This window comes from Pyrus communis, chromosome 9 (genome assembly GCF_041283825.1).
Source record: "Pyrus communis isolate YQ-2024b chromosome 9, ASM4128382v1, whole genome shotgun sequence".
NCBI classification, from domain to species: Eukaryota; Viridiplantae; Streptophyta; class Magnoliopsida; order Rosales; family Rosaceae; genus Pyrus; species Pyrus communis.
Window position 1 is genome coordinate 2,539,918 of NC_142573.1, and position 26,004 is coordinate 2,565,921.

At 34.4% G+C, this 26,004-nt stretch overlaps 2 protein-coding genes and 1 pseudogene across 2 annotated transcripts; 2 read left to right on the plus strand and 1 right to left on the minus strand.

The window, feature by feature from the left end:
* Positions 1-7,475: 7,475 nt before the first annotated feature.
* On the plus strand, positions 7,476-9,600 carry LOC137740115 (myb-related protein 306). Its single transcript, XM_068479924.2, has 3 exons — positions 7,476-8,058; positions 8,269-8,398; positions 8,596-9,600. Exons 1-3 carry the CDS (start codon positions 7,926-7,928, stop codon positions 9,356-9,358), a joined length of 1,026 nt encoding a protein of 341 aa, XP_068336025.2. The 5' UTR covers positions 7,476-7,925; the 3' UTR covers positions 9,359-9,600.
* A 1,685-nt stretch (positions 9,601-11,285) lies between these two features.
* LOC137739309 (GCN5-related N-acetyltransferase 5, chloroplastic pseudogene) lies at positions 11,286-12,175 on the minus strand (annotated as a pseudogene).
* A 10,813-nt stretch (positions 12,176-22,988) lies between these two features.
* On the plus strand, positions 22,989-23,600 carry LOC137739382 (mini zinc finger protein 2). Its single transcript, XM_068478950.2, has one exon. It carries the CDS (start codon positions 23,125-23,127, stop codon positions 23,392-23,394), a length of 270 nt encoding a protein of 89 aa, XP_068335051.1. The 5' UTR covers positions 22,989-23,124; the 3' UTR covers positions 23,395-23,600.
* The last annotated feature ends 2,404 nt before the right edge of the window (positions 23,601-26,004 follow it).

Here is a 26,004-nt window from a genome sequence, read left to right on the forward strand (position 1 = left end):
AACTCTTGCATTTATGAATTCAATATCTCATAAATTATGAAACTTAAACAAATTCAAATAAGAGTAAATAAAATTCTTAATAAATTATAATTACTCAAAAATCGATAACATAATATTCTTCATATAATTCTTGCGATTATATGGATATCGATTTAATCATTTCAAAATCTATATTACTTTACAAAATTTTATTATTACAATATCAACGTTTCATATTTATCTTGAAAAATAACTTATCTTCGATAATTTATGCCCTTGATTATCTCTAATTTCGTGTCTGCAAGCCACAGCTTATAAATGTACACTACTACATTCGAAAACCGTGTGTTTAATTTCTCTATTTTCCAATATTATTTGTACTGAAAACCGATTATCTTTATTTTATAAATACAATATGTGTAAATCAAGTACGAGACAAATTCAGATAGGCTTCCACTTGTGATTGAAGTTGAAGTTAGAATGTTTGCTTATCTTTTTATGCCGACCTCGATTGGTACATCTGAAGACAATATTTGCCTAATAACGTGTGGGGCTCTATATGCATAACCTATGCATGCCTAGTGGAATTCGCGTCACACACACTACAATATTGAGTCTTCACATACTATGAATGTCATTATACATAGACATGCACACACAAGTCAAACAACGAACTTAACTTATATAAGTATGAGACGGATTCGTGGCAGCATTTGTTTACATAATTTTTTCCACACGGTTTTATGAGACTCATTTTATAATTTATTTCAACAATTAGAATTGTGTATTTTTTAGACCTGTCCTAAAGGGTTATGTTTACCAAAAATCATTTATCTCTATAACCATATGATCGTTGGATTATAATATTTGTTTGATTCTTTTCAATTACTTTTAGTAATAATGAAACTATTCTGTTCGTAAGAACAAAAAGAAGCAGATCTATTGGATTTAGAGTTTTTTTTTCCGTAGAATCTTATTCGTTCATTTTCTCCATTATAACTTAATGGGTTTGGATTTGTCTATTTTTTACAAAGATGATATATGAATTATATTCTAAAAGATAGACGGTTTGAATGGTTAAAATATATTAGAAGTATGCTCCACAAAAATACGCGTTAAAAAATAGTATCACGAATCCGCTTTAATATATATACATATATAATATTGGGGTTTAGAGTTTTCTTAAGGGTCATTTTCTTACCTGCCGATTGCAGAAAATTCTTTTTAATTCTTCATCCTCGTCAGTCGACAGCAGCATGAGATTTAGATATGGAGACCGCATGATAAGATGTCGAGGGACGTTTTCTAGAAGAGAGGAGGACAACGACCCTAACGCTCGGTGAGAGAAAACAATTAAGCAACCCCTTAGTCAAAATAATCCTTCTTCTAGATCGATTTCTCACAGAACAATACACGGCACAACACCGCTAGCTCTAGTTTCGTATGCGTATTCGTGGATATACAGTGGCGGAGATAGAAATTTGTTGTACCAAAGAGTACGTAAAGAGGCAGGTTTCCAAGAAGAAAAATTCTACGACGTATTTCATCAAACACCTTGCCCTTGTGTTTCAAGAAAAACTCAAATACTGGAAGAACAGCACAGTGGCTCTACCAGCCTTATGGGCAAATATGAGCGAATGCCATTAAAATATTGTCATATCTGCGATCAAACTATATATGGAAAAGAATCATTTTTTCAATCCCAAATTAAGAAGTTTGAAATTAACAAGAGGGTAACAGTGTAATATTCGTTTGAAAAATCTACTAGAAACTAACCAAATACAAAATTTAACACGTTGTAATTGTTACCAAATACGACATCACTATACATGCATATGAAAAATGATTTTTCAGACACTTATTTTTTTCCTTCTACAGTCTCTTTTTTCTTTCGTTCATGGACTCTCTTTTGTTCAATTCAACACCTAAAAAGAAGAGAGAAGTACACGTGAAAAAAAGAATATGCAAAAATCATTTTTCATGACTATGCTCATTTAATATTCCGTATGAATCAACCGTTGCAAGTTTTGTTCTCTTACGCATCAAATGACACGAATGCGATTTAATTAAATTCTAATAGTTAACTCGTGAAAAATCTTGTGTGAGGTTTTTACAATCTTTGCATCGTGAAGAAAAGAAGAGATGAGAGACAAGACCTTAAACCCTAAATCACCCAACTGCACTGTCTCTTTGTTATATTTCTTGGTACATCTCTTCTTCATTATATTTGAAGCCTACTAACTTGGGTTTTATCAGCCCAAAATCAACAAATTTTTAAGAACAACATCAAGGCCCAATTTTTTCATTTCACCTCAGTTTAGATTGGGATCACGATGATGGATCCAATTGGGAATTTTTTTTTTTTTTTTTTGTTATTGTAACTAAAACTAATTTCCTGGCATAAGGAAACACTACTCTACACTCTTCTTGGTTCATTCCTTTGCTAACTAAGGGCACGTTTGTTATGTTGCAGAAGTTTAAGGTGCTTAAGCGTTGTCTTTGAAATTGGAATTCTCATATTTCTGGTAGCTAACACAACTGTTCTTAATGCTCTACGTATGCAAGAAGCTTTTTGGCAAGACTGAGTGACTCGAATGGCTTCCTAAAGGTGATCATAATATTTTTTATTTTTATTTTTTTCCATGCTTATGCATGTGGTAGGTCTTCATCTTCGAGAATTGCTACCCTTCTAAATGGTGATACTGTGTTTTCTTTTCCGATTAATATTGTTGATCATGTACATAAACTTTTATCAATTTGCAAATTACTACTCCATCAAGTACTCCCATATTTTGGAATTGGAGAGCGTTCAGTCGACGGAATTATCTACTTGATCTGATCATATGAATATGCTTGTCCAATGAAACCGACGAAATACATTGATGAGGCCACAATATAACAAGTTCAATGCACATCTTGAAGGTTGGAGTTAGTTCTCACATATATCCACACGCATACACACACACACACACACACATAAAGATATTAAAGATCATATATACTCATCTTTATCTTTAAATACCCGCGTACGTGTGAGAATACTTCACATGCATTAATTTTTCATTTGTTATACACACCACTAAAGTGGCTTGTAAATTGTGGGAAACTATAATGCACATGGTTTTTCTCAGTACTCACTACTTGGACACTTGAAATCAGTATGGAGAGTATGGGCATTATATCAAAGAAAATAGAAAGTATGGGCATGTATTTGTTTCAGTCAACGTATACTACTAGAAACCACCTACACATAAGGGCCATGAATTTGTTTTGGTATGGATGTGTAGCCCGCCGGAAGAAAGATAAATATGCAGGCAAAAAACAAGCGAAAATGAGGGAGATGGGCATGCACCATATATGGGCCTAAAATATCAATTTGTTCTTGTTTTATTCAAGCGATACTTTAATATATTTGATCTAAATTATGAGAAAATGAAATTCAAATGAAGAAGGGAAACACACTAGCTAGTGTAGTAAATGAGGCAAGTCAAATCAAATATTACTCTCTTTAAGTTTGGCTTGTATATTTTTTTCGTGCTTGACCTAGGTTTATCTTTTTTTTTTTATAGGAGCTCCAGTTTTGAAAGCTGTTTACTATGATAAGTTGTCGAGGATTGTAACAAAAGTTATCGACTTGAAAGCACATCACAACAATGGACTATATATATGAAACGAAAACATACATTTCAAACATGGTATAATTTAGTCACATAAATGTGATTGTCATATTTGATGATTGGAACTTAGTGTCAATGGGAGGCTATCACGCTTGTATTTTATTAAAAACTAAATACGATTATTTTCGTCTTTAAAACAAAGTCAAATTGATGATAATCAATCTAAACTAAAGAACAAAAAAGTAAACCCAGTTCTTCGATCTATAGCAAATCTCAACTGACCTTTGGTTCCAAGGAAAACTACCATTCGGTTGGTTCACTTTAAACTTCGTATGTACATTTTTTAAACGTAAATTCAAATTGCAAGTAACCTAACCATTAAAAATTGGACATAAATTCTTAACTACAATGATCTTCAAGATCCTGACTGATTGTATCATAAACAAATTACAAACATTCATGCTCTCCAATTTCATCACCCGAATATACATATATATATTATGCATCCATTATTTACGTACATTGGCAGCAGAAGATATATGGCCAACTGATCATGCATATATAGTGATATCATATATATGTAGATTGCAGACTAAAATATTGTTCAATATTATCAGAAATAGCTAGCATAGAGCCAAATCAGGAGGAGAAAGAAGAAGGAATTTCGCTTCTGCATATATTAAAGGCCACATGGAAGTTGCGGTGTGACAGAGTCCGTGACACAATTTAAAATTGACATTTTTTTTTTGGTCAAAGGGAATTTTTTTAACAAAGTCCAGAATGACAAATTGCAAAGATTTCGCAGCTAAAAGCGAGAAATAAAACAGTCCTAAAAAAAGGATCGGTACAAACAAGACGCCACATATGCTCACAATGCATGAGTAAAGGTTCCTATCTATACCTAAAGCAAAAAATTACATAGGAGCCCAAAAGTTAAGGTCCAATTGTAGAGACCCAAAAGTGACCACACAAAAAAACCTAAAAATCCTAAACGGATCTCCGCCAGCCGCGTACGCGGCCGGATCAGTGAAGAAACCATTGCAAGGTGCACGGCTCTAACCCATCGTAGTCACCCTGTTGCGGAAAAAGTGCCAAATCTTATATTATATGTTTTTACATGAACAATTAAAATTTAAACATACGCATGCCTTCTTCATTTGCTAGACTGCTAGGGTTTCGGCTTTTTGGGTCCAAATCAGCCCTTGTATTAGATAAAAGTTCAAATCTATTCATATTGATGGAGATACAATGAACCGGGCGCACAAGAATGTTCTTGTATACAACGTGTGTATATAATATCGCTTGTGTGAAAAAGAAAAGAAAAAAAAGAGTAAATGATACAAACAAACAGGAATGAAAAATATGGGTTGCTGTCAATTTACCAGATAGTCAGAATAATTACACTTTTAAGTATGACTTCTAATGCATGCGTTATATTAATTAACCTTGATTTTTTACTGCTTCAATGACTTGGAAAAATAATTAGAAACGTGGTAATTATACAAGATAATTTGATTCTCGACCAAGCTTAATTATACCTTCGTTCTTTCAAAATTAGTATTAAATTAAAGATTATAGGGACCAGCAGGACCATTAATTTTCCGGTTGAATTAGTGCAAAGCCAGGCTTTTCACTTTCTAAGAGCATCTCCAATGAAGAAAATGCAAATCCGAGACGTAGAAGTCACATTTTTATTTTTTGAATACGTAAATTTAGTATGATATATAAATGATGGGTCCAAGCTTAGATAATTATAATTAGGCCTAATTAAGGAGTCCACCACAAGCGGTTGCCTCCCAATTGGTCCCAGCTTTCTTTAATTGCCCACCATTATTTAGTGTGGTGTATGCTCACCATCCTATTTATCACAGTTAGATGAATTTGAATTTTGAGATTCGTGTAGCAGACATGCACAAATCTCAAAATTCAAACTTATCTAATGGTAATAAATAAGGTGGTGAGTATACACCACACTAAATGAGGGTGAGCAAAAATGCACTTCTATCCCTTAGTCAATTCACTTTTCAAGGGTAAGAATAACACATGAATCGAAATTATACAATATAGCAATGGTAATTACTAATTGAGGTGAGAATCATCGAATTCATTTCTATTATTAAATTTGTAGGGTTTTTGCTTGGAAAATGATTTTTACACCCTGCTCTTTAATTATGTCTGTTAATTCATTAATGAATTATTTAATGTAATGTCTAGAAAATATATACAGAACCCAAAAGGTGAAAGAGAACTGATTTTATTTTTTCTTCGATACGAGCAAGTTTGGAGAAGAAAAATCAAATATACAGCTTAAGTGTGTGTGGATCGATGTTATCTTTCTTACAAGAAGTGGAAACGGTATCTAAGATAGGGATATTATTTTGATTTATGACATACCATGTGTTACTAGCACATATCACATTAAATCAATTATCTCGAACATGAACAATTATGTATCAAATCATAAGAAATAGTTTTATTTCATATATAAAAAAGTAAATATTATTTTGACTCACGACTTTTTTTCGAACGAATAATATTATCTACACTAAATAGGAGGTGGCTGGTGAGCTTAACCTCACGACTTAAGTATGCAATTTATTTATTTATTTATGGGAATCATTTCGATAAACATGGTCTTACTTGATTGAGTACTGGCTTAGATGATACTAATTTAAAAGGTGTTAAGAGACCCTCTTCGCCCAACCCTGGACACTCCAAGATCATTTTTTAAACCTACTCCCTCCTCTATCTGTTGCGGGTCAAGGACCCCTTCCCCTTCTTCAAACTCCATTCGTGGTATCCTGGTTCAGTTCATTTAGAAAAGACGTCAGTCTTAGGGAGACCATGTGATTCTTTATTTGTGAGAATCATTCCAAGGATAAGATCATAAAATGATAAAATGACTAGAAGCACGATTGAAATTTATTTTGGATTTCAAAAGCAATTTAAGTGTTTTTTTTTTAAAGAAGTACATTTGCACAAAGCACTTGAAGTGTTTTTTTCATAATCCACTTTAATTTTTATTGGTGATTTCAAAAACACTTTCATCAAAGCCACTTTCAATTATTTTAAAATCACTTTTAAACAAGCCTGTAATAGACATATAACAAGAGATTTCCATTAGTAGCTAACATGATTGACCTTGATCACTATCTCGCTATCCAAACCGATTAGCCGACATGCATGATGCAAGAGAAAACAAGACTCGTCAATCACCATGTGTGTCACCCTCTTGGATTTTAGCTACTCAACAGTGATCAAATTGGTCATATTTTCTCTTTCTTAATTCAGTATGATGTCAAGTAAAATCAAAGTCTATACATGAGACAAATCCAACACCCCGATATACAAACACTAGTTATGATTCAAGGTAAGTCCAACTTACTCTTCCACCATATGAGAGTTGTTTTAGTATATATAATCTTAGTATCGTCACATAATGTTGCTAAACTATTCATATTATAATATGTTATGTTACCAAATCATTCATGTCATGGTCACATCTTTATCATATTAATAAGGTAATGTAAACAAGTATGGCACAAGAAAGAGGAGAGTATACTCAAGGAAATGTTTGAACTACAAGAAGACCTAAAAGCACTTATTGATAACAAAAGTTAAAATTACTTCAGAATTATAGAAGAAACATTTAGTTCTTTCTTCGTGAAGCACTTCCAAAGGAGAGTGCGGAGACAAAAATTTTATGAGAGAGCTAGCATTAAAGACTTTGGTTCCAAGTAATTACTAAGGGGGCTTGTAGGGTTTTTGACTTTTTACTTTTCACTAGGACGAGTGCCGAGTCTGTTGAAAGCGAAGCACATAATTCATGAGAGATGAAATGGTGGGTTTAAGACCACATTAAAGGGCGGGGTTTTCCCCAGTTGAGCCACATTGAATGCCACGCGGTTTTGCTAGGCAGGAGAAAAAGAAGCAGAAGAGGAGGAGAGAGAGAGAGAGAGAGAGAGATGCCACACTATAGCTGACTTTGGCAAGCCTTGCTGCCATGGGAGTAAATGCTCTTGCTGTCACCATTTGACTCTTTTGCTACCCTTGCCGCTCTGTTGTTGATATCTTTTAGGTCAGCGTCTTCCCCTATCTCTTAAGACACCCCCCCCCTCTCTCTCTCTCTCTCTAGGCTTCATTTGTCTATTTATGCAGACCAAACCCTCCATTTTTTAGTATCGAGTCTCTTGTCTTAGCATCTTCCGAGAAAGAAAGAAAGAAAGACATATAGTACCAAGTGAGTGAGAGGATACATAGCAAGAAACTTGGGAGACATTCTGTGGTGGTGATTTGATTAAAGAACAGAGAAAAGAAAGGTGAAATATTATGGGGAGGCCTCCTTGCTGTGACAAAGAAGGGGTCAAGAAGGGACCTTGGACTCCTGAAGAAGACATCATTTTAGTCTCTTACATTCAAGAACGTGGACCTGGAAATTGGAGAGCTGTTCCTACCAATACTGGTAAAATTTCTTTCTTTTCTATCTTCTGTTTTTTTTCTTCATTTTTTGGGGTGAAATATTGGATTTTGCTTGGAATGAAAACATGGGTTTTGTTTAACTTTGAGATTAAGAGTGGATGTTAATTTGTGATATTTTACCTTTAATTTGTCACATTTTTTTTTCTTTGGGCATCCAACTAATATGTATTTTGTTCTATTTTGGTAAATCCAGGGCTGCATAGATGCAGTAAAAGTTGCAGGCTTAGATGGACTAATTACCTCAGGCCAGGGATCAGACGCGGTAACTTTACTGACAAAGAGGAGAAGATGATCATCCACCTTCAAGCTCTTTTGGGCAATAGGTAAGTATATTAAATATATAATCCACCATATAAATTTGTAGATTTTCTATGTGTGTTACATTACATCTAAGTCGTAAAACATCCATTTTTTTTTTTTTTTTTTTTCAATCTGAAAAAAATATTCAGTCTAAAATAAATTTGAGTAGGTTTGGATTCTGCAAATCTAATTAATGGCACCATTGAATGTGTGATTGCAGATGGGCTGCAATAGCTTCATACCTCCCACAGAGAACTGACAATGACATTAAAAACTATTGGAACACACACTTGAGGAAGAAGCTGAGCAAGCTCCAAGCTGAAGGAGGAGGCGCTGAAGGCCTTCACTCAAAAGATCAAGGACTAAACAGCAATTCTTCCTCACAGCCAATATCCAGAGGACAATGGGAGAGGAGGCTTCAAACAGACATCCACATGGCCAGGCAAGCTCTCAGAGATGCCCTTTCCCCAGAAAAGCCACTGACTTTGAGTTCAGATTTGAATCCCACAGATGGGTTTTCAATTTCGAGCCCGAAGAAACCAACCCTAGATCAATCAAGCAGTTCCACTTATGCTTCAAGCACTGAGAACATTTCAAGATTGTTGAAAGGTTGGATGAAAAACCCACCAAAGAAATCAGCTAGCTTAACCAACTTGGCTAATAATAAGACAGATTATCAGCATTACTCATCTAGTGAGGGAACCACATCTGTGGCAAATACTGCCAATAGTGGCAATGTTGAGCTATCTGATACGTTTGAGTCTCTGTTCGGTTTTGAGTCCTCAAATTCCGATTTGTCTCCGTCTATGTCGCCGGACAGCTTATTCCAAGGCGAAAGCAAGCCGGATCTTATCAGCGATCAGTTGCCGCTGTCTTTTCTTGAGAAGTGGCTGTTTGATGAAAGTGCTGCTCCTGCTACTCTAGGGAAGGACCACTTCTTTAGTGATATGCTATCAGATCATGGAAATGCTAACTTTCTCTGAGGAGTTTGCTTGTTTTTTCCGGAAAGATCGTAATATCTTAATTAATTGTTAGTCTTTTGCTTAATCTAATCTGGTTCTAGGTATTATTGGGACTGATTAATTTCACGGTGCCTTGATTAGCAAGGGGAAATTGTTAGAACCCCTCACTGCTAGAAAAGGAAGTGTAAAAATTTTATATTATTATTATGTCAATTGTCAAATGTCTCAGAAGGTAATAATTATATTTCCCATTTCATGCTTAAGATTTTGTTCTGTAAGATGTTGGAATGTTGTTACGAATTTAATTATCATACACCATTTTGTTGCCTAGTTTCTTTTCATGATCACTACATGTATATTATATTCTTGTTATCTTGTGTATATATAAAGAGTTCTTTCATGCTAGCTATTGTTCTTGTTTCTTCAAACTTTAAAATACTTGAATAAATTGAATCAAAATACAGATTCAATGTTTCTTGGACATTTGCATTCGCTTCACCTAATATATAACCGAATCAACATTTCAATAAACGATGACTGCGACTTGCGCGTGAGCTGGTTCTGACCGTTTGTGCTTTGTAACCATCGTTTCATTCAATAGATTAGCATCAATTGATGGTACTCGTTGTGCACAGATGGCTTTCACTTATTCGTGGCAATGTAAACGATAATGACAGATTTATGTATGCCAATGGAAACCAAGTCAACCATGCAGATAGCATAATTGAATGTTAAAACACAGAATTAAAGTCAACAGTATTGCAGCTTGCATAATTAAAAAATGTAATTGAAGTAGGTGGAATCATCAGTGAGGGTTTTTATGTCTAGCTACATCCTGTGGAAATTTGAATGCTTTACATAAAATTTATCCTAGCATTACTAGTCTACTTAAACATTGCAGTCCAAAAACAACCATTAGGAAGAAACTTTAATCATGCGTTTTAAGCTAAAGCTATTTCATTGTACCAATCATAACAAACTGATTGGGCAAAATTTAAACAAAAAATAAATATCAATCACGTCATCCATTCTTATTATAATAGATGAACTATTAACATTTGTGACTATGTGACTCATCATACAGAAAACTTTGTCAACCAAATGGGTAGGCGAAGTTGCATTGGAAGTGGGCAAATTGGCCTTAAAACGAACATGTGAAGCGTTTGATGGCTGGCCAAGAAAACTATATAAAACATGTGAAGGCTTGATGTTCATCACTACTACGTGTCTTTACAAGTTGTTTTTGAACCCTGGCCAAGAAAGTAATCTAGACTGTAAAGGCAAAACAACCCCATAAGAAAAAGGCATGCATGGAAAATGGGAATTATGGGATGATTGGGTAAGAATCACAGGTAATTGGCCCCTAATGAACACTATTCAAAATACGTACACAATACGCACTACTACGAAACCATTTATTAGTATCGCTATGATAACCGACAAGAAACATATATTACTGTCGGATATTAAGCAAAATCCGACAGAAAATAGATGCAGTGGTGGATATAATAAGCGACAGAATTGCTAACGTCAGAAAATGAATTTTTCGACAGAAATTGTGTCGGATAAAACCGACAGAAAATATTCTAAAACCGACATAAATTGTGTCAGATATAATCGACAGAGAAATTATTAATAATGATTAATAAGAGCATTCTCTGTCCGATAAAACCGACAGAAAATATATTAATAATAAAAAAAATATAAACCACTTTCTGAATCATTTCTTTCCCTTTCAAATGTATTAATTTCTGCTTAACAATAAAGAACCAAGCCATTACTGCTGCTTAGAGAAGACACAAAATTCCTAGTTTTTTTCACTATGCTCAGGGAAGGCAACAATATGAGATTTAATGCATAATGATTTATCAATACAAATCCACAAAAATGATTATGGCAACAACTGCATGTACCTCAGAGACACATATTAAGATTTTCACATAAACATTCATGGTGTTAATTCCTCTTGTGAACAGAACATATCCGATTCTGAAAAGTTGGTTAAGACTGGAAGTTTCTTGCACATTAAGTGCTTGTGCCTCTGCAACAACAACAAAACCAAAATGGTATCCGTCTTTACAATGTCGTATCCTGCTTTTTTATACATGTTCAATGGAGCTGTATCAATCATCCTACAATGCAAGTACGCCTCTCTTGAGGAACTCATCTGCGAGATTAGTTCCTTGCTTGCCTTCAAAAGATGCCATCCAATGCCCCTCCTGAAAATTTACGAAGTCATAATCTTAAATCAAGTCTCATTTGAGACATAGTGAACTAAAGCTTTGTCTTTTCAAATCTGGTGTTATATGTGGGTAGTTTTGTGATCATTCAGTTCAAAAAACAATACAATTATGAAGACCAAACGCATTCAGTATATGAATTACGACAAGAATACAATGCAATGCAATTATGCCGAGCACATAACATGCCCAAGAAACAACATTTGATAAAGTAAAACTTCAATTGGAGAAGTAAAACTTCAATTGGAGAAGCAAAACAAACCTCTGAAGCAATTTTTTCATCACCATGTTACTAATATAAGGCGAATTCTTGGGAGAAGTTGGTGTAGGAGGAGAGGCAACGACACCCTTTTTGTTAAAGCAAACTTCCACAGTCCTCGCCAAAAGCTCAACTTCATCTTCTTCTTATTCTACTTCTTCCAGTCGTTGTTGTTCTTCTTCTTTGTCCTCTTCTGTAAAACGTGATAAGCGTGGCGGTGTTGGGAAGAAGCTCCATTCTTTCAAACAAGTACTGCTTGACCAAGCAACCCAGCACAGACACATACCCAGAAGGCAAAAGCATGGACTCTGCAAACGACTCAGCGAGCAACCAAGCCATTACTGCTGCTTAGAGATGGAGGGGTTTTATTTTGGAAAAATTTCATTATTGTCGGTTAAAACTGACATAATTTTTTTTTAAATAAAAACCAACAGAAAATTTTCATTACTGTCGGTTATAACCTACATAAACAAAATGGCGGCAAAATTCCCTCCGAAAATTTTAAATTCCCCCAAAATTTTGTTACGATTTTAAAAAATAAAATAATAATTGTTTGGTTTAATAAATAAATAAATAATATTTATTTAAATAGAATACATTTTTAAAAATTAAATAAATAAGTATTTGGTTTAATAGATAATAACCCATGTAAAATATGCGATAAAGAAACAAAAAGAGAATTGTATAATGAAAATGTCATTACACAAACTAAATATTGTCTAATCAATACTTGAAAAACATAAATAAAAATTTAGCACAAATTACTTTTCCCACTTCAAAATGTAGGCAAATTTAATAGAGATATGCATTCTACGAAACTAGTTTCCATAAAACTTGTTTGTAGAGACTACAAGATTGCATACGTAAAAAATCACAAAAAAAAAAAAAAAAAGTTCAAAGATTAGGTAACGGAACAAAAGTTTTCAACGTTTATAAACGAAAATTCACAATTTTATGGTTATTTTAGCTCTGATTTTGATGATTTTTTTACACCTACACTCCTCAACCCTATAAGATTGCAATGAACGAATTTGATCCTCAATTTAAAATATTTACACTAGTGAATACCACAAAATCTTATTTTATACTTAATGGAAGTATAATATTAACTCTAAGTGTTTGTTTAATCCATCGTTTTGACGCGATATGCATTCTATGAAACTTTTTTCAACGATCTAATCGTCAAACTTATTTGTACACACTCCGAGATTGTATACGTAAAAAATCGTAAAAAATAAACATTCAGAGATTACGTAACGGAACAAAAGTTTTCGACAGTTATAAACGAAAAATCACAATTTAACGGTTATTTTAGCTTTGATTTTAATGATTTTTTACAGTTAATGTAACATCATACATCGCCCAAGGGAGTGATCCTTAAATGTATATTCTCATCCCTACCTAACACGAGGCTTTTTGGGAGCTCACTGGCTTCGGGTTCCGTAGGAATTCTGAAGTTAAGCGAGAAGGCGGCTAGAGCAATCCCATGATGGGTGACCCACTAGGAAGTTGCTCGTGAGTTCCCAAAAACAAAACCGTGAAGGAATGGTAAGCCCAAAGCGAACAATATCGTGCTACGGTGGTGGAGCGGGCCCGGGAAGTGATCCGTCCCGGGCCGGGATGTGACAATATGGTATCAAAGACAAACCCTAGCCGGAAGTGTGCCGACGAGGACGTCAGGCCCCTAAGGGGGAGTGGATTGTAACATCCCACATCGCCCAGGGGAGTGATCCTTAAATGTATATTCTCATCCCTACCTAGCAAGAGGCCTTTTGGGAGCTCACTGGCTTCGGGTTTCGTAGGAACTCCGAAGTTAAGCGACAATGCGGCTAGAGCAATCCCATGATGGGTGAATCACTGGGAAGTTACTCGTGAGTTCTCAAAAAACAAAACCATGAGGGAATGGTAAGCCTAAAGCGGACAATATCGTGCTACGGTGGTGGAGCGGGCCCGGGAAGTGATCCGCCCTGGGCCGGGATTTGACAGTTAACACTCATCGACCCTATAAGAATGCAACGAATAAATTTGATCTTCAATTTAAAATATTTACACTAGTGGATACCACAAAATCTTATTTTATACTTAATGGAAGTATAACATTAACTCTAAAGTGTTTAATTAATCTACCGTTTTGACGCGATACACATTCTACGAAACTTTTTTCAATGATCTAACCGTCAAACTTGTTTGTACACACTACGAGATCACATAGGTAAAAAAATCACAAAAAACAAATATTCAGAGATTAGATGACAAAACAAAAGTTTTCGACAGTTATATACAAAAATCACAATTTAACGGTTATTTTAGCTCCGATTTTGATGATTTTTTACAGCTACACTCTTCGACCCTATAAGAATGCATTGAATGAATTCGATCTTCAATTTAAAATATTTACACTAGTGGATACCACAAAATCTTATTTTATTCTTGATGGGGAAGTATAACACTAACTCTTGGTTTAATCTATCGTTTTGATGCGATACACATTCTACGAAACGTTTTTTAATGATCCAACCGTCAAACTTGTTTGTACACACTCTAAGATTGCATACGTAAAAAATTACAAAATACAAGCATTCAGAGATTAGGTAACGGAACAAAAGTTTTCGATGGTTATAAATGAAAAATCACAATTTAACGGTTATATTAGCTCCGATTTTGATGATTTTTTGCAACTACACTTCTCGATCCTATAAGAATGTAATGAATGAATTCGATCTTCAATTTAAAATATTTACGCTAGTGGATAAATCTTATTATATACTTAATGGAAGTATAACATTAACTCTTAAGTGTTTGTTAAATATATCAATTTGATAGGACATGCATTCTACGAAACTAATTTCAACAATCCAACCATCAAATATGTTTGTATATACTCTGAGATAGCATGTGTAAAAAATCGCAAAAAAAATAAACATTCAGAGATTATTTTGGCGACAGTCCAAAATTTTGCTTTGTTCGTGTTGATTATATCTAACAGGGCCATAAGTGGAAAAAATATATATTTAAAACATGTGTTTATTTATTTATTTTTAATCAATATAACATTTTAAAATAATAAAATTAGATATGATAGAGTACACCGGATGTTCATGTGTGTTTATGTGCTAGACAATGTGCTTTGTGACGCATTGAAAAAAATTGTTTGAATTTCTTTGTATCTTGTTGCTTGCCTGTGAGGGAGTATAATCCTTATTACAAAAATGATCGAGCTTTAGATTGTAGTCTGTTGTTATTATTCTCGCAGAAAATTTATGGCCTGTGGGAATTGGATTTATTAGACTTTAGGATCATGAGTGAAAAAAAAAATTTAAACTATGTGTTTATTTATTTATTTTTAATCAATATAACATTTTAAAATAATAAAATTTTCATTTCTGTCGATTATAACCGTCAGAATACTAAAATAATAACCGCCAGAAAGTAAAATAATAAAATAGTCAATTTCTGTCAGTTATAATCGCCACCGTTAACTTAAAAACCGCCAGAATCTGCTACTAAATATCTGCCAGGATTTTATGTCGGATATAACCGATATGATTTTTATCCGCCACTAATTAAATGATGTGTCGGATATAATTTATCCGACAAGATTTTTCTAATATCCGCCACCTAAAACTAATATTGTAGTAGTGACGTACCATGCTGTCCAAGTTGGATAGTGAAGTTACTAAATACTTGCCCTCTCTAGCTTCTTCATTTGATTTATCAGATATGCTAACAGCTGATTTAAGTAACATTATTAGCCTACCAAATACATGAAAGTCAAAGTTGATAACGCCCCTCTTAGACGTCTTTAATTTCTTGCAATAGCATGGTGTGATGAAGGGATGGATTTGTAGGGCTTAGGTGGATAAATGCTCAAGTCTGGAGATGTTTATCCGTCCGGCCAAATTCACAAAGTAGGTACTCATACATTTGAAAGACATCAACATATATAAGTACATGTAAAACGTTATGATTTTTTGTGAGTGTGATCGGACGGTGAGATGGTCCACCCAAACTCAGAAATATATGGAAAGGAGGACCAAAATTTTCAAGACACTATCATGATGAGAGGCAACTTGGTACTAGTTAAACTAGCAAGTATGTGTTCCCAATTTTTAATTTGATGTTCACATCCAATTAAATTGTGACATTATGCCCCCAGGGTTACCCACCGGCTACTATTGTAAGGATTTTCCATCTGGCAACGGTCTCTAGCTATAGCTAGCTAACTGGCACACAGCTAGCTTAGAGCAGTTTTAATTTGATCATAATACTATTTCTTTCTGTATGTACATGTAAAACATATTGGACCCTCCATTCCTAATTGGTTGGTTTTTTGCAAGTCTTTGCCACTTTGATAAATTAACCTGCTCCATGACAGAAACATGTGCTCCTCTCAGATATGACTTACTGCTGCATGTGTTTGTGTATGTGTTCTGAGTATATGTCTGAATAGGTATATATACATTAGATTGTGCTAGCTTTAGGACGGTGTTTGGGTTAGTTACACATGCGCCAGATCCTAGCCGGCACACAAAAGATCAACGACAAGGTACATCTATGTGTGTGATTGATTCTAGCGAAACCCCTAAAAATTATGTTTGCGACCAAAAACCTCAGTAATTTAATGGTTTGTATGAAAAGTCGTCTAAACGCATGCATGCAGTTCCTTATAATGGGCCGTGAAGTACTGTTGTATGTGGAAAATGATCACCGGCTGGCCGGCTAATGAGGTGACTTCCTATTAAGGTTCTATTGACTTGGTCTATCTGCCATGAAAATTGAATATATACAGCAAATCAGTAGTACTTATGTATGGAGTTTGTGTCCCACAATCTTCATTGATACTTAATTTTGGTCAATCACCAAGAAAAAAAAGGAACCAATGCCGCCGAGTTTTCTAGAAGGGTGATTAAAATCTGGAAAAAATGAAATATAAAGAAATAAATTTCAGAGATTGACGAATTAAGAAGTTGCAAACAGTCACAGCCATGAGGCACTACCAAGAGTCAGATCGCAGGAAGCTATTTTTGCTGTCTCTTTAATGCTACCACATGAGAGTGTCGTAGGGTTTTGGTACTCAAACGAGACATCTACAATTTCACATGCATGCTCAAGAATATACATTGCACTTGTAGTTTTTTTATGTACTTAGAAAATGCTGGCTCGAAGGAAGGGAAATCGAAGGCTCTCAAGGACATATATATCGTTTTCACTTAGACATGATTGATGGCTGTATAATTTTTGTGAAGCAATATAATTTGTCAGTTGTTGCAAAGTAATAGATGAAACGTAATTGTTTATTTGTGACCGTAGATGTTTGTGAGCCTACCCAATACTACCCAAGCGCTTAGGTGATGTTGAAAATTAATTAAATGAGGAGATTTTTTTTTTGGTTTTATAAATTGCCCTTAGAGGTAATAAGTTCTAAATTTGCTTGTTCTTTTGGATTTTGGTTTGGTTATTAAACAAGGATTGTGAGAGATATGGGTACCCTAAATTGGCCTATGTTATTTTGTAACAACCAAACAAACTGAACACAAAGTATGATCAAAACCCTGATCAATATGCACAACAGAAACTTAATCAAACACCTAATTGCTGCACCAACTAATTCTGTTTCAAATGAATTGATACAAAGTAATAGGTAAAACCTAAGTGTTTATCTGTAAAAATAAATTCATGTAAATTTCACTATGAGACTCACATGCATCTACGTAAGATAAACCATCCAACACGGAGGTGATCGATTGCAAGCTCAAGGGTCTCTAATTTGAGAAGTGTCGAAAAAAAATGAAACCGATTGTCTATAGCACTTTTTTTTTTTTTTTTAACGAATGTCTATAGCACATTAAAAGGCAAAATATGGGGTACGTAGCCTACCCTAGAAAATAGGTCTTTCCTCTCCACTCCCTACTAAGAAGCTTCTTTTTTCTTTTTTCTTCTAATAGTTTACCCATAATCATACTTTCTATTCTATTTAACCTAAAGTCCTCAACAATACTGCTAGTTTTCCAGCTTTTCTTCCCAAATTTTACGGTCTGCCCGGTTATAACAGTTACTCCATGCAACTTTCTTGTACATACTGAGTGTTTTATTCGAGCATTCATCAACAACTAAGTGCCCAAATTTCAAATCAGGACGATAAAATAAATGAAATTTTACTAGGGAAGAATAAAGAAATAATATTTGTACATGGATTAATAACAATTTCTTAAACATGGACTTATAACAATTTCCTATAATATTTGTCCATGAATTTTTGACAATTGAAAACAACAAGAATTGGGGGGAAATGACTACATTGGTTTATTTAGAATTGAGATTGTTTTTTGCTACATAATATTATATATAAGCCCGATTTTTCTCTTTCATATATGAACAAAAAAAAAACAGAAAAATTTTCACATCAACTTAATGATTCCCACTTAATATCATTTTCCATCATGACAATTGACAAGAAAGTTATAGGATCTATAATTCATTGTCGTTTCAGTGGCCACGTTTTCTATTTTGACATGCCCCTAAGTTCTATTCCTAATTATCAATTTTTCTGACCTAATATATATAGATGAAAGATTAGGCACTTGTCCTTAGATAATTAAAGATTCGTGTTCTTGCTATTCGATAGATACCAGCTATTAATTATTTCCCTTTCTTTCAACGACACTGAGTCAGATATTTACACCAACCAAATCTTACTTGAATGATTAAGGCCATCAGCACATTGCATGCATATTCCATGTAGGATATCTTATTCCATACTAAATTAATAAGAATCAGGCGATATTAACTCATCGGAGTAGGATGATGTAGGACATGAACTAGACAATATTAGCTCATCGGAAACGTTGAGATTTTTACCATATATACTAACTAGTTTTTCATTTGGTAGACTTTTATACTTTAGGCATGCCTGAATTCAACCAAAAAAGGGTATGCTGAATCCTCTAATGAATTAGACAGAAAAAAATTAACCCAAGATTGACTAAGTGGAACTCGGTGGGAAACGAAAGGGAATCACTAAAACTGTAAAAGAATTGTGACTCAAAAATTAAAACTGTAAAAGATTCAAATAAATCACATTCGGTTAATATAGACAAAAACTCTACGTATTATGTGGTCCAAGCTCACGAGGCATCTTCCTCTTTTGAAATGGAAATTTCGTTGGGATTGAGGAGGTTAATTGACAAGTGCATCATATACCAGCAGCTGTGAACCATAACTTATTTGCAGAGGGAAAGAACTTTAGGTCAAGTTTGCATCAATCAACACCAACTTTTGTTTAAAAATTTCCATTTTAGTTTGTATTATTGATCAACTGGATTAGTGAGCTGTTGTCACCCTTGACGTGAGTACGTTATACTGTGATAAAAAGGAAATACGTGATTACTTAGGTGCCTAAGATGCTTTTATCCTAAGGACCCAAAAGGCACAATCACACTAGGGCTTTTCCTATGGGCATCAAAAATTTGGGTTGGGTTGGTGAGAGGCAAAAGGCTTCTTCTTTCGCTAACTTCTTGAAGCACAATCATATATATATATATATATATATATATATATATATATATATATATATATATATATTTATTTATTTTTTTTTTAAAAGCCCCCATCAATCTACAAAATATTTATCCTTGTCATATAGGCATATCTCTCTCTATATTTCTCATGATCAAATCAAGTACCAAAGAGAGAAGTGGCAAGCTAAAGAAAGAGTATTACAAGACATTATATATTCTGTTCCGTTTTGATCATGAATATATAGTCAAACTGATCTCAGTGGCAAAATCTCTGTGACGACGGTTAGGGCAATTGAGTACTTTAAGTAATACTTTCTTAAAGTTGAAATATGTATTCTTATTATCGTATACTCATATAAGCAATAGTTCAGTACAATTTACGGATAAGATATACATTTTGTGGAATACTCGTCCCTAGCCCTTTTTTATGTCACCATTGGCGCCGGTACGACAAAAAATCTTGGCCTTTTACCCGTCAAAAATTTGATAACCTAAGTTTACTTAAGAATTAACTACCTTTAAATTACTCCTTAGAGGGATGAGCTCATTTTCCTATTTATAAATAACGTATGTCTACGGTAGAATTTTCATGATCGGAATTGTTCGATATTCACTTTGAAATCATTCATACAAAAAATCATTTAAATCAGAGATCATTTAGTCATCTCCATATATCAAATAAATCACACTACAAAACTATGAACAAGTAGAGACTAATATATTTGCACCAATGAATTAGAAATAGGGGCAAAATTTGAGTGATTTGCCGACTTGAGGTTAATAAAACATTGGATTTTCGATGCTGTCTCGCCCGGGGGTGTGTTCATCTAGCTAGACGGTTCTAACATATTCCACCCCCTCCGGGTCTTGGTAAGGGAGCCTTAAAAAGTGGTCCAGTAGGAGGGCGGGGTTGGTAGGGACCACCGAGGATCCTTGGAAACCCCGAGAAGCCACAACAAAGTAATACCAACTTAATCTTTACTAATTAATAAAATGTTTATTTTTAATTAAAATTCTATAAAACTAACAATTTAAATTTCTAATTAAAACAGAACATGAATAAGAAATATAGGGCATAAATGTAATTTTACACAACCAAGTTTTTTTTTTTTTGTTTCAAAGTCACACCTACATGTAATCCTAACATATCTCTAATTAATTAAAAAAAAACTTTTCACTCTCACATTTTCTATCACTCTCTTCCTCTCTACTTCTATTTCAAAAACAAAAATAAAAAATTTTCTTACACGCTTTGTATGTGCCTATATGCTAATAAATATAAATAAAAGGGATACAACCTTTCCAAAAGAAAGAAAAAGCAATCCAGTGAGCATTTTCGCAAGTAGCGGGGTTAGCCTAAGAATACAATAAAAGATGACCAGCCTCCTATTTTTAAGAATTAAACAAAGGAACTTATTTAGTCTAATTACACGTGAGCTTAATAGGAGGAAGAGACTCGGTTTTGCGCACCTAATAGTTAGGACGGCCAGATATTAAAATTGCAACTAAAATAAGCGTTGCTATTAATAAATAAGTGCAAATAGGCACATATTTCAGCCTCATAGTAGTTTAATTTGCTGCCAAGTAGTATATTCATAATGAGTCGTTGATTTATTTGACACAGTGAGATGATTAAAGGATCTCGGATTCAATTTTGTAGGGATGATCTTGAACGATTCTAATTATGAAAATTTTACGGTGAAGATACGTTATTTGTAAATAAGAAAATGAGATCTCCCCCTAATAAAAGGAGATTGCAAGCATTATCCATAACAGTATGCGTGTAAAATGTCAGTATGTCACAATATTAATTACAAGGCTGGCTAGTCTTAAGATGTAATTAGTGTTGAATAACTGACTCCCAAGTTTTGAGAATTAGGTCACTCAAAATCAAACACAACATAAAATCCAAAACCATCCAAACGCCTTGAATGCATGATATCCATTTTTTTTCCTATTATAGGTAGCTTTGTGAATTTCAGTCACAACAGACGTACGTTCCACATCACTTCTCAGCAGATACACAATTAAATTAGTGTATGAAGGTTTCAACTGTTAAATTTCCCCTCACGGACATTGTCATCCTAGACCTCCTTGTGTCGTCAAGGACATGGGCGATTCCAGATGTTCGGCAGACTTGATATGTAGTTAAATTGTGGCAAAAACACAAAGATGCATGCATGCATGTGGATCAAACTATGAGCCACGTAATGAACAAAAATGGCAAAAAGTTGGCATAGTCCTCCATTGATATCAGATACCAGCATTACCTAACCACATGTCCGTCGCTGTTAACATGTTAGGGAGTTTCTTTAATAATAAAAATTCGTCTCACAAGCATGGATGTGCAAATCAGCTCTATAGAGCACATGAATTCATTTTGTTTAGTGTAATTTGTCGGGTACAATTGGCACAAAATAAAAGAAAATCACGTATAAAAAGCATATGAAGTGATGTAGGTTATGTAATGTTTGCTCGTGTTAGTTTATAATTACACAGGCAAAGAGTATCACATCGATATAAATAGGAATGGAATCATCATTTGTTTTTGTAATTAATCAAAAGCCAACAGTGTGCACTTTGTTTATCTGTGTGTGTTTGAGATTGGATGAATACGTGACATATAATTTTGGGAAAACCATCATCGATATATTGCATGGCACCAACTATTGTCTTCTCTGTTTCTGTAAACATTAACCATCAAACTTCTTTTTTTTTTTTTTTTTGGGTAAAGATCAAACTTCTATTTTTGTTTATTTATTCTGCATATATAAATCATGAAATTGAATTATTACCTTGTGCAATGCAAGCTAAGTAACAAGAAGAGAATTATAAATGTAGCATTTGCAATTTTATTTTCCGTACAGAGTTGGCAAGGTGAGATATCATTTTCCATCGAGTTCTGGGGTGGTGAAACTAGACTTTTTTAGGTCGTTGAGGAAGCTAAGCTAGACAATTTCTATTGGCATCGTATCAATGAACCCCACAAAACAATCCTTTTAGTACCACTTAAGGGTCCACAATGTACATGTATAATTATGGTTTATGAGGTCTTAATTTCTGCTTAGCTGGTCATTCTATATTAAACCAATCACAGTTATGGTTGATAGAAAAAGCTTTCTCAACATATTTAGCATCTAAGGTTTTGCCTTATTTACACACATTAGTTTCCATAATTCTATTTTATTTTTCTTTAATTTTATGCTAGTGAGTTGTGAGGTTGTTGGACCATCAGTTCACAACGACCATTTTTGGGTTACAACTAACTAGCTAGTAAACAATGAGATTAAAACATTAATAGTTATATAGTAAAATGGTGGTCATGGATCATTGCCCCCCAATTCCTTTCAATAGAAAGATAAAAAAAAAAAAAAAAATTACCGACTAACTTTTCTTCTAATGATATTTAGTATATATCAGTAAAACAATTTATAAATAAACAAAAACAGGTTGATTACTGTGCTTACCAATAGTTAAAACTACTAAAGCAAGAAGAGAGAGAGAATATTACGTGCTAATATGCTATAAATATATATCTAGGGTTAGGGCTTGGTCATTACCACCACATAACCATAAGCTCTTGTTTCCTCTCTCTCTCTCTCTTTCTCACTCTCTAACTCACCTCCACCAACTTCGAATTTGCCATCTTTTGATTCTGAGTCAAAAAACCAGTGAGGAAATTTCAGCATAGTTTCAAGGGGGTTTGGGGAAATCAAGAAACGCAATAAATAATCAAGATCTGAAACAGGGACGAATTAATCAGAAACTTAAATGAGGAAGCGGCAAGTAGTTTTGAGAAGAACAGAACAAGCTTCGGCATCATCTTTCACCGTCGTGAGATACGGAGAGTGCCAGAAGAACCATGCTGCTGCGGTCGGAGGCTACGCTGTTGACGGATGCAGAGAGTTCATGGCAAGCAACGGAGAGGAGGGAACAACTGCTGCACTCACCTGTGCTGCTTGTGGCTGCCACAGGAACTTCCACAGACGAGAAGTCGAGACTGTCTGCGAGTGCTCTTCGCCTTCTTCAAATGGTGCCTAATTAAAATAATTAAGCGGCTAATTTATGTATATGTAATTATTATTATTAAGTGTGTGGTTTGAGAGATATTGCTGTTTTAGTTATTTCTGGGTTGAGAGATGATAGAAATATATGGCTGGACAGTCTTTTGTATATGTATGGATGGAAGGTGAAAAGGGTATGTTGTATTTTCCAAGTTAATTTAAGTGTTTGCAGATTAAAAGAAAGCAACGGCTAGCAGTTATATGGTGTATGTGCATTACATGGTGATGAAGCAGTGAAAAAAAGGTATGTGAAATTAGCTCATATCTCTCAAAGAAAATTAATTAAGAGTTTCATGACAATCTTGATTGGAATACATGACACCACTTGAGCTAACCTTTAGTTTATTGTTACAAAAAAGGGCATATATATATGAAAGAGAGAGACAAATTATTAGCTCGCCTAGGTTACTTGAGGTAATTAGTTCATGTAACCTAGCTAGTTAATTGAATTTCTCATAGTAAAAAATAAACTTCTTCTCATGTATTTACTTCTTTTAATTAATCATGTACCTATGATGTTTGATCCTCTTAATTCCTGTGCTTGATAAGTGCATATATGTGGCATATGTAAAGCATCAATTTATGAGTGGTACTGACTGATCTTAATGGTAAGTTCTGCAATTATTCCTCCTTCTGTCTCTAATATATTTAAAGAAAAAATTCATATATTGCTAGAAATTAATCTAATTCAATTAGTCTATAAATGTTTAGATTGCTTTGTATTTAGGATTGAAGGCCCACATATCTAATCGTGTTGGTTGTTATAATGGTGGGAATTTCTTTAATTAGCAACGTAGTTGAAAGGTGATTAACTTGTTGATTATCCCACTAATATCTCTTTTGGTAGGTCCTTAACCTAAATCTCCCACTAATATAATCTTCTTTGGTAGGCCAAGTTGTTGATTATCCCAAGAAAACCAAGAAAGAACGTTATAGAACGCTCCACGACGCTCATATGCAAGTTCGATTGCAAGTATTCAAAAGAACGTTATGAAGAAGTTGGATTAATTAGAATCATTAAAACCATGTTCTATATATATATATATATATGCACATAGATATGCAGTAGTAGTTTTTTCTTAGAAAACGATTCCCTTCTTGGCGTTAGCTAGGTGATCAAAGTATCATGAAAATGGAAATTGCAGAACCAAATAGGTACAAGATTTTCTTTTTCTTTCTTTTTCCTTTTCGATGTTCGTAGGGTTTTGATGTTTATAATACATGGTCATGTGAGTTGTTTTAATCAAGTTAGGCCTTGAGTATGGAGAGGGAACAAACATTCAGGTATACATTACATTGTAGGTGAGCCGATCGGGCAGATGTCAATTCTATGAAACCCTCAAAGAAGTATGTACGTATGCATGTTCGTCTAGCTTCTTGGGGGGCCAATTGAATGCTTATAGTAATAAGGTAAGAGTTCATTGACAACTTGGACAATTTGCACTACAATGTACCCTTCACAAACGAGAAAGTATTTAGTGTCACTATCACGTCATGTAATAGCGATTCACTTATATTATCACTTTTTTTAACTATATATACCTGTGACGCATAATTTTGTCGTTTATTCATATCATTATAACACGTGAACAAAACATCGCATAAAGTGTGACTCTACACTTAAAAAGTTTTTCTTTAGGAACATGATAATTGCATACAAGTTTTCATCCCAAATTTGCATTTTTCCAAGCGCGAGCACTAAGCAAGCAAGCTACCACACCTTTCTTCTATTCTTGGAGAACTCTAATGTGACCTTAGTACTCCGTAAGACTGAAGCCAATGATGGTTAGTTCTCAAGAAGCCTTCTCTTGTATTAGTCTATTTTCTATTTGAGTCTACTTAATAATAACTGATATAACAGAAATATAGTTAGAAGGATATTATTGTAATTAGGTTATATGGCTATATAAGAGATTGTATAGCTATCATTTCCTTAAGTTCGGTTGTATACATAGTCTCCAATCAATCAATACAATCTCTCTTGTTTCTCTCTATCATCTTCCTCTTCCTCTATGCGAATTCTTCATCTTTTGCAATGAAGTTAACATGGTATCAGAGCCACCAGGCTCACGCCATGGATTATGGTGGTTCCACTTCTCATTCATTTCGTCTATTTCTAGTTTTACTTCTTTTCTAATTTTTTGTTAGAGATTTCGTTAATTTCTTTGGTGCTTCCGTAATTGTTCAATTCGTTCTGTAATTTCTGGGTAAATTTTCGTTCTGGGTTGTGATCAGAGATCATCGGTGATATGATATCTTGGTCTTTGGAATTGTGGCAAATTTTGCTTCGTCTGTAAGCTTGAATCTTGATCCTTTGGGCCAAATTAGAAGTGGGAACTTCTCGGTTCTTGAATCGGGTCCATTCTAGCTCAGTTTTATGTAACTGCGTGGTGAATTTTGATCGATTTCACATCTGGCACCGTAATCTTATTGTGTGGGCACTCCATCTTCGTGTGTCCTCCCTTATCTTAGCCGGTGCAGTTAGTTATCCCGGCCTTCCCGTCGTCGCAGTTCACGTCGCAGCAGCATCTATCTTGGCGGCGATCTCCTTGGCCGTGTGCTTCTTGGCAGTTATCTCTTTGTTTCT

Bases quoted from the DNA above. Each gene is read 5' to 3' on its own strand.
- LOC137739382 (XM_068478950.2), top strand. From the start codon at position 23,125: ATGAGGAAGCGGCAAGTAGTTTTGAGAAGAACAGAACAAGCTTCGGCA.
- LOC137740115 (XM_068479924.2), top strand. From the start codon at position 7,926: ATGGGGAGGCCTCCTTGCTGTGACAAAGAAGGGGTCAAGAAGGGACCT. The intron at 8,059-8,268 runs GTAAAATTTCTT...TGGTAAATCCAG, and splicing joins AGCTGTTCCTACCAATACTG to GGCTGCATAGATGCAGTAAA. The intron at 8,399-8,595 runs GTAAGTATATTA...GTGTGATTGCAG, and splicing joins CAAGCTCTTTTGGGCAATAG to ATGGGCTGCAATAGCTTCAT.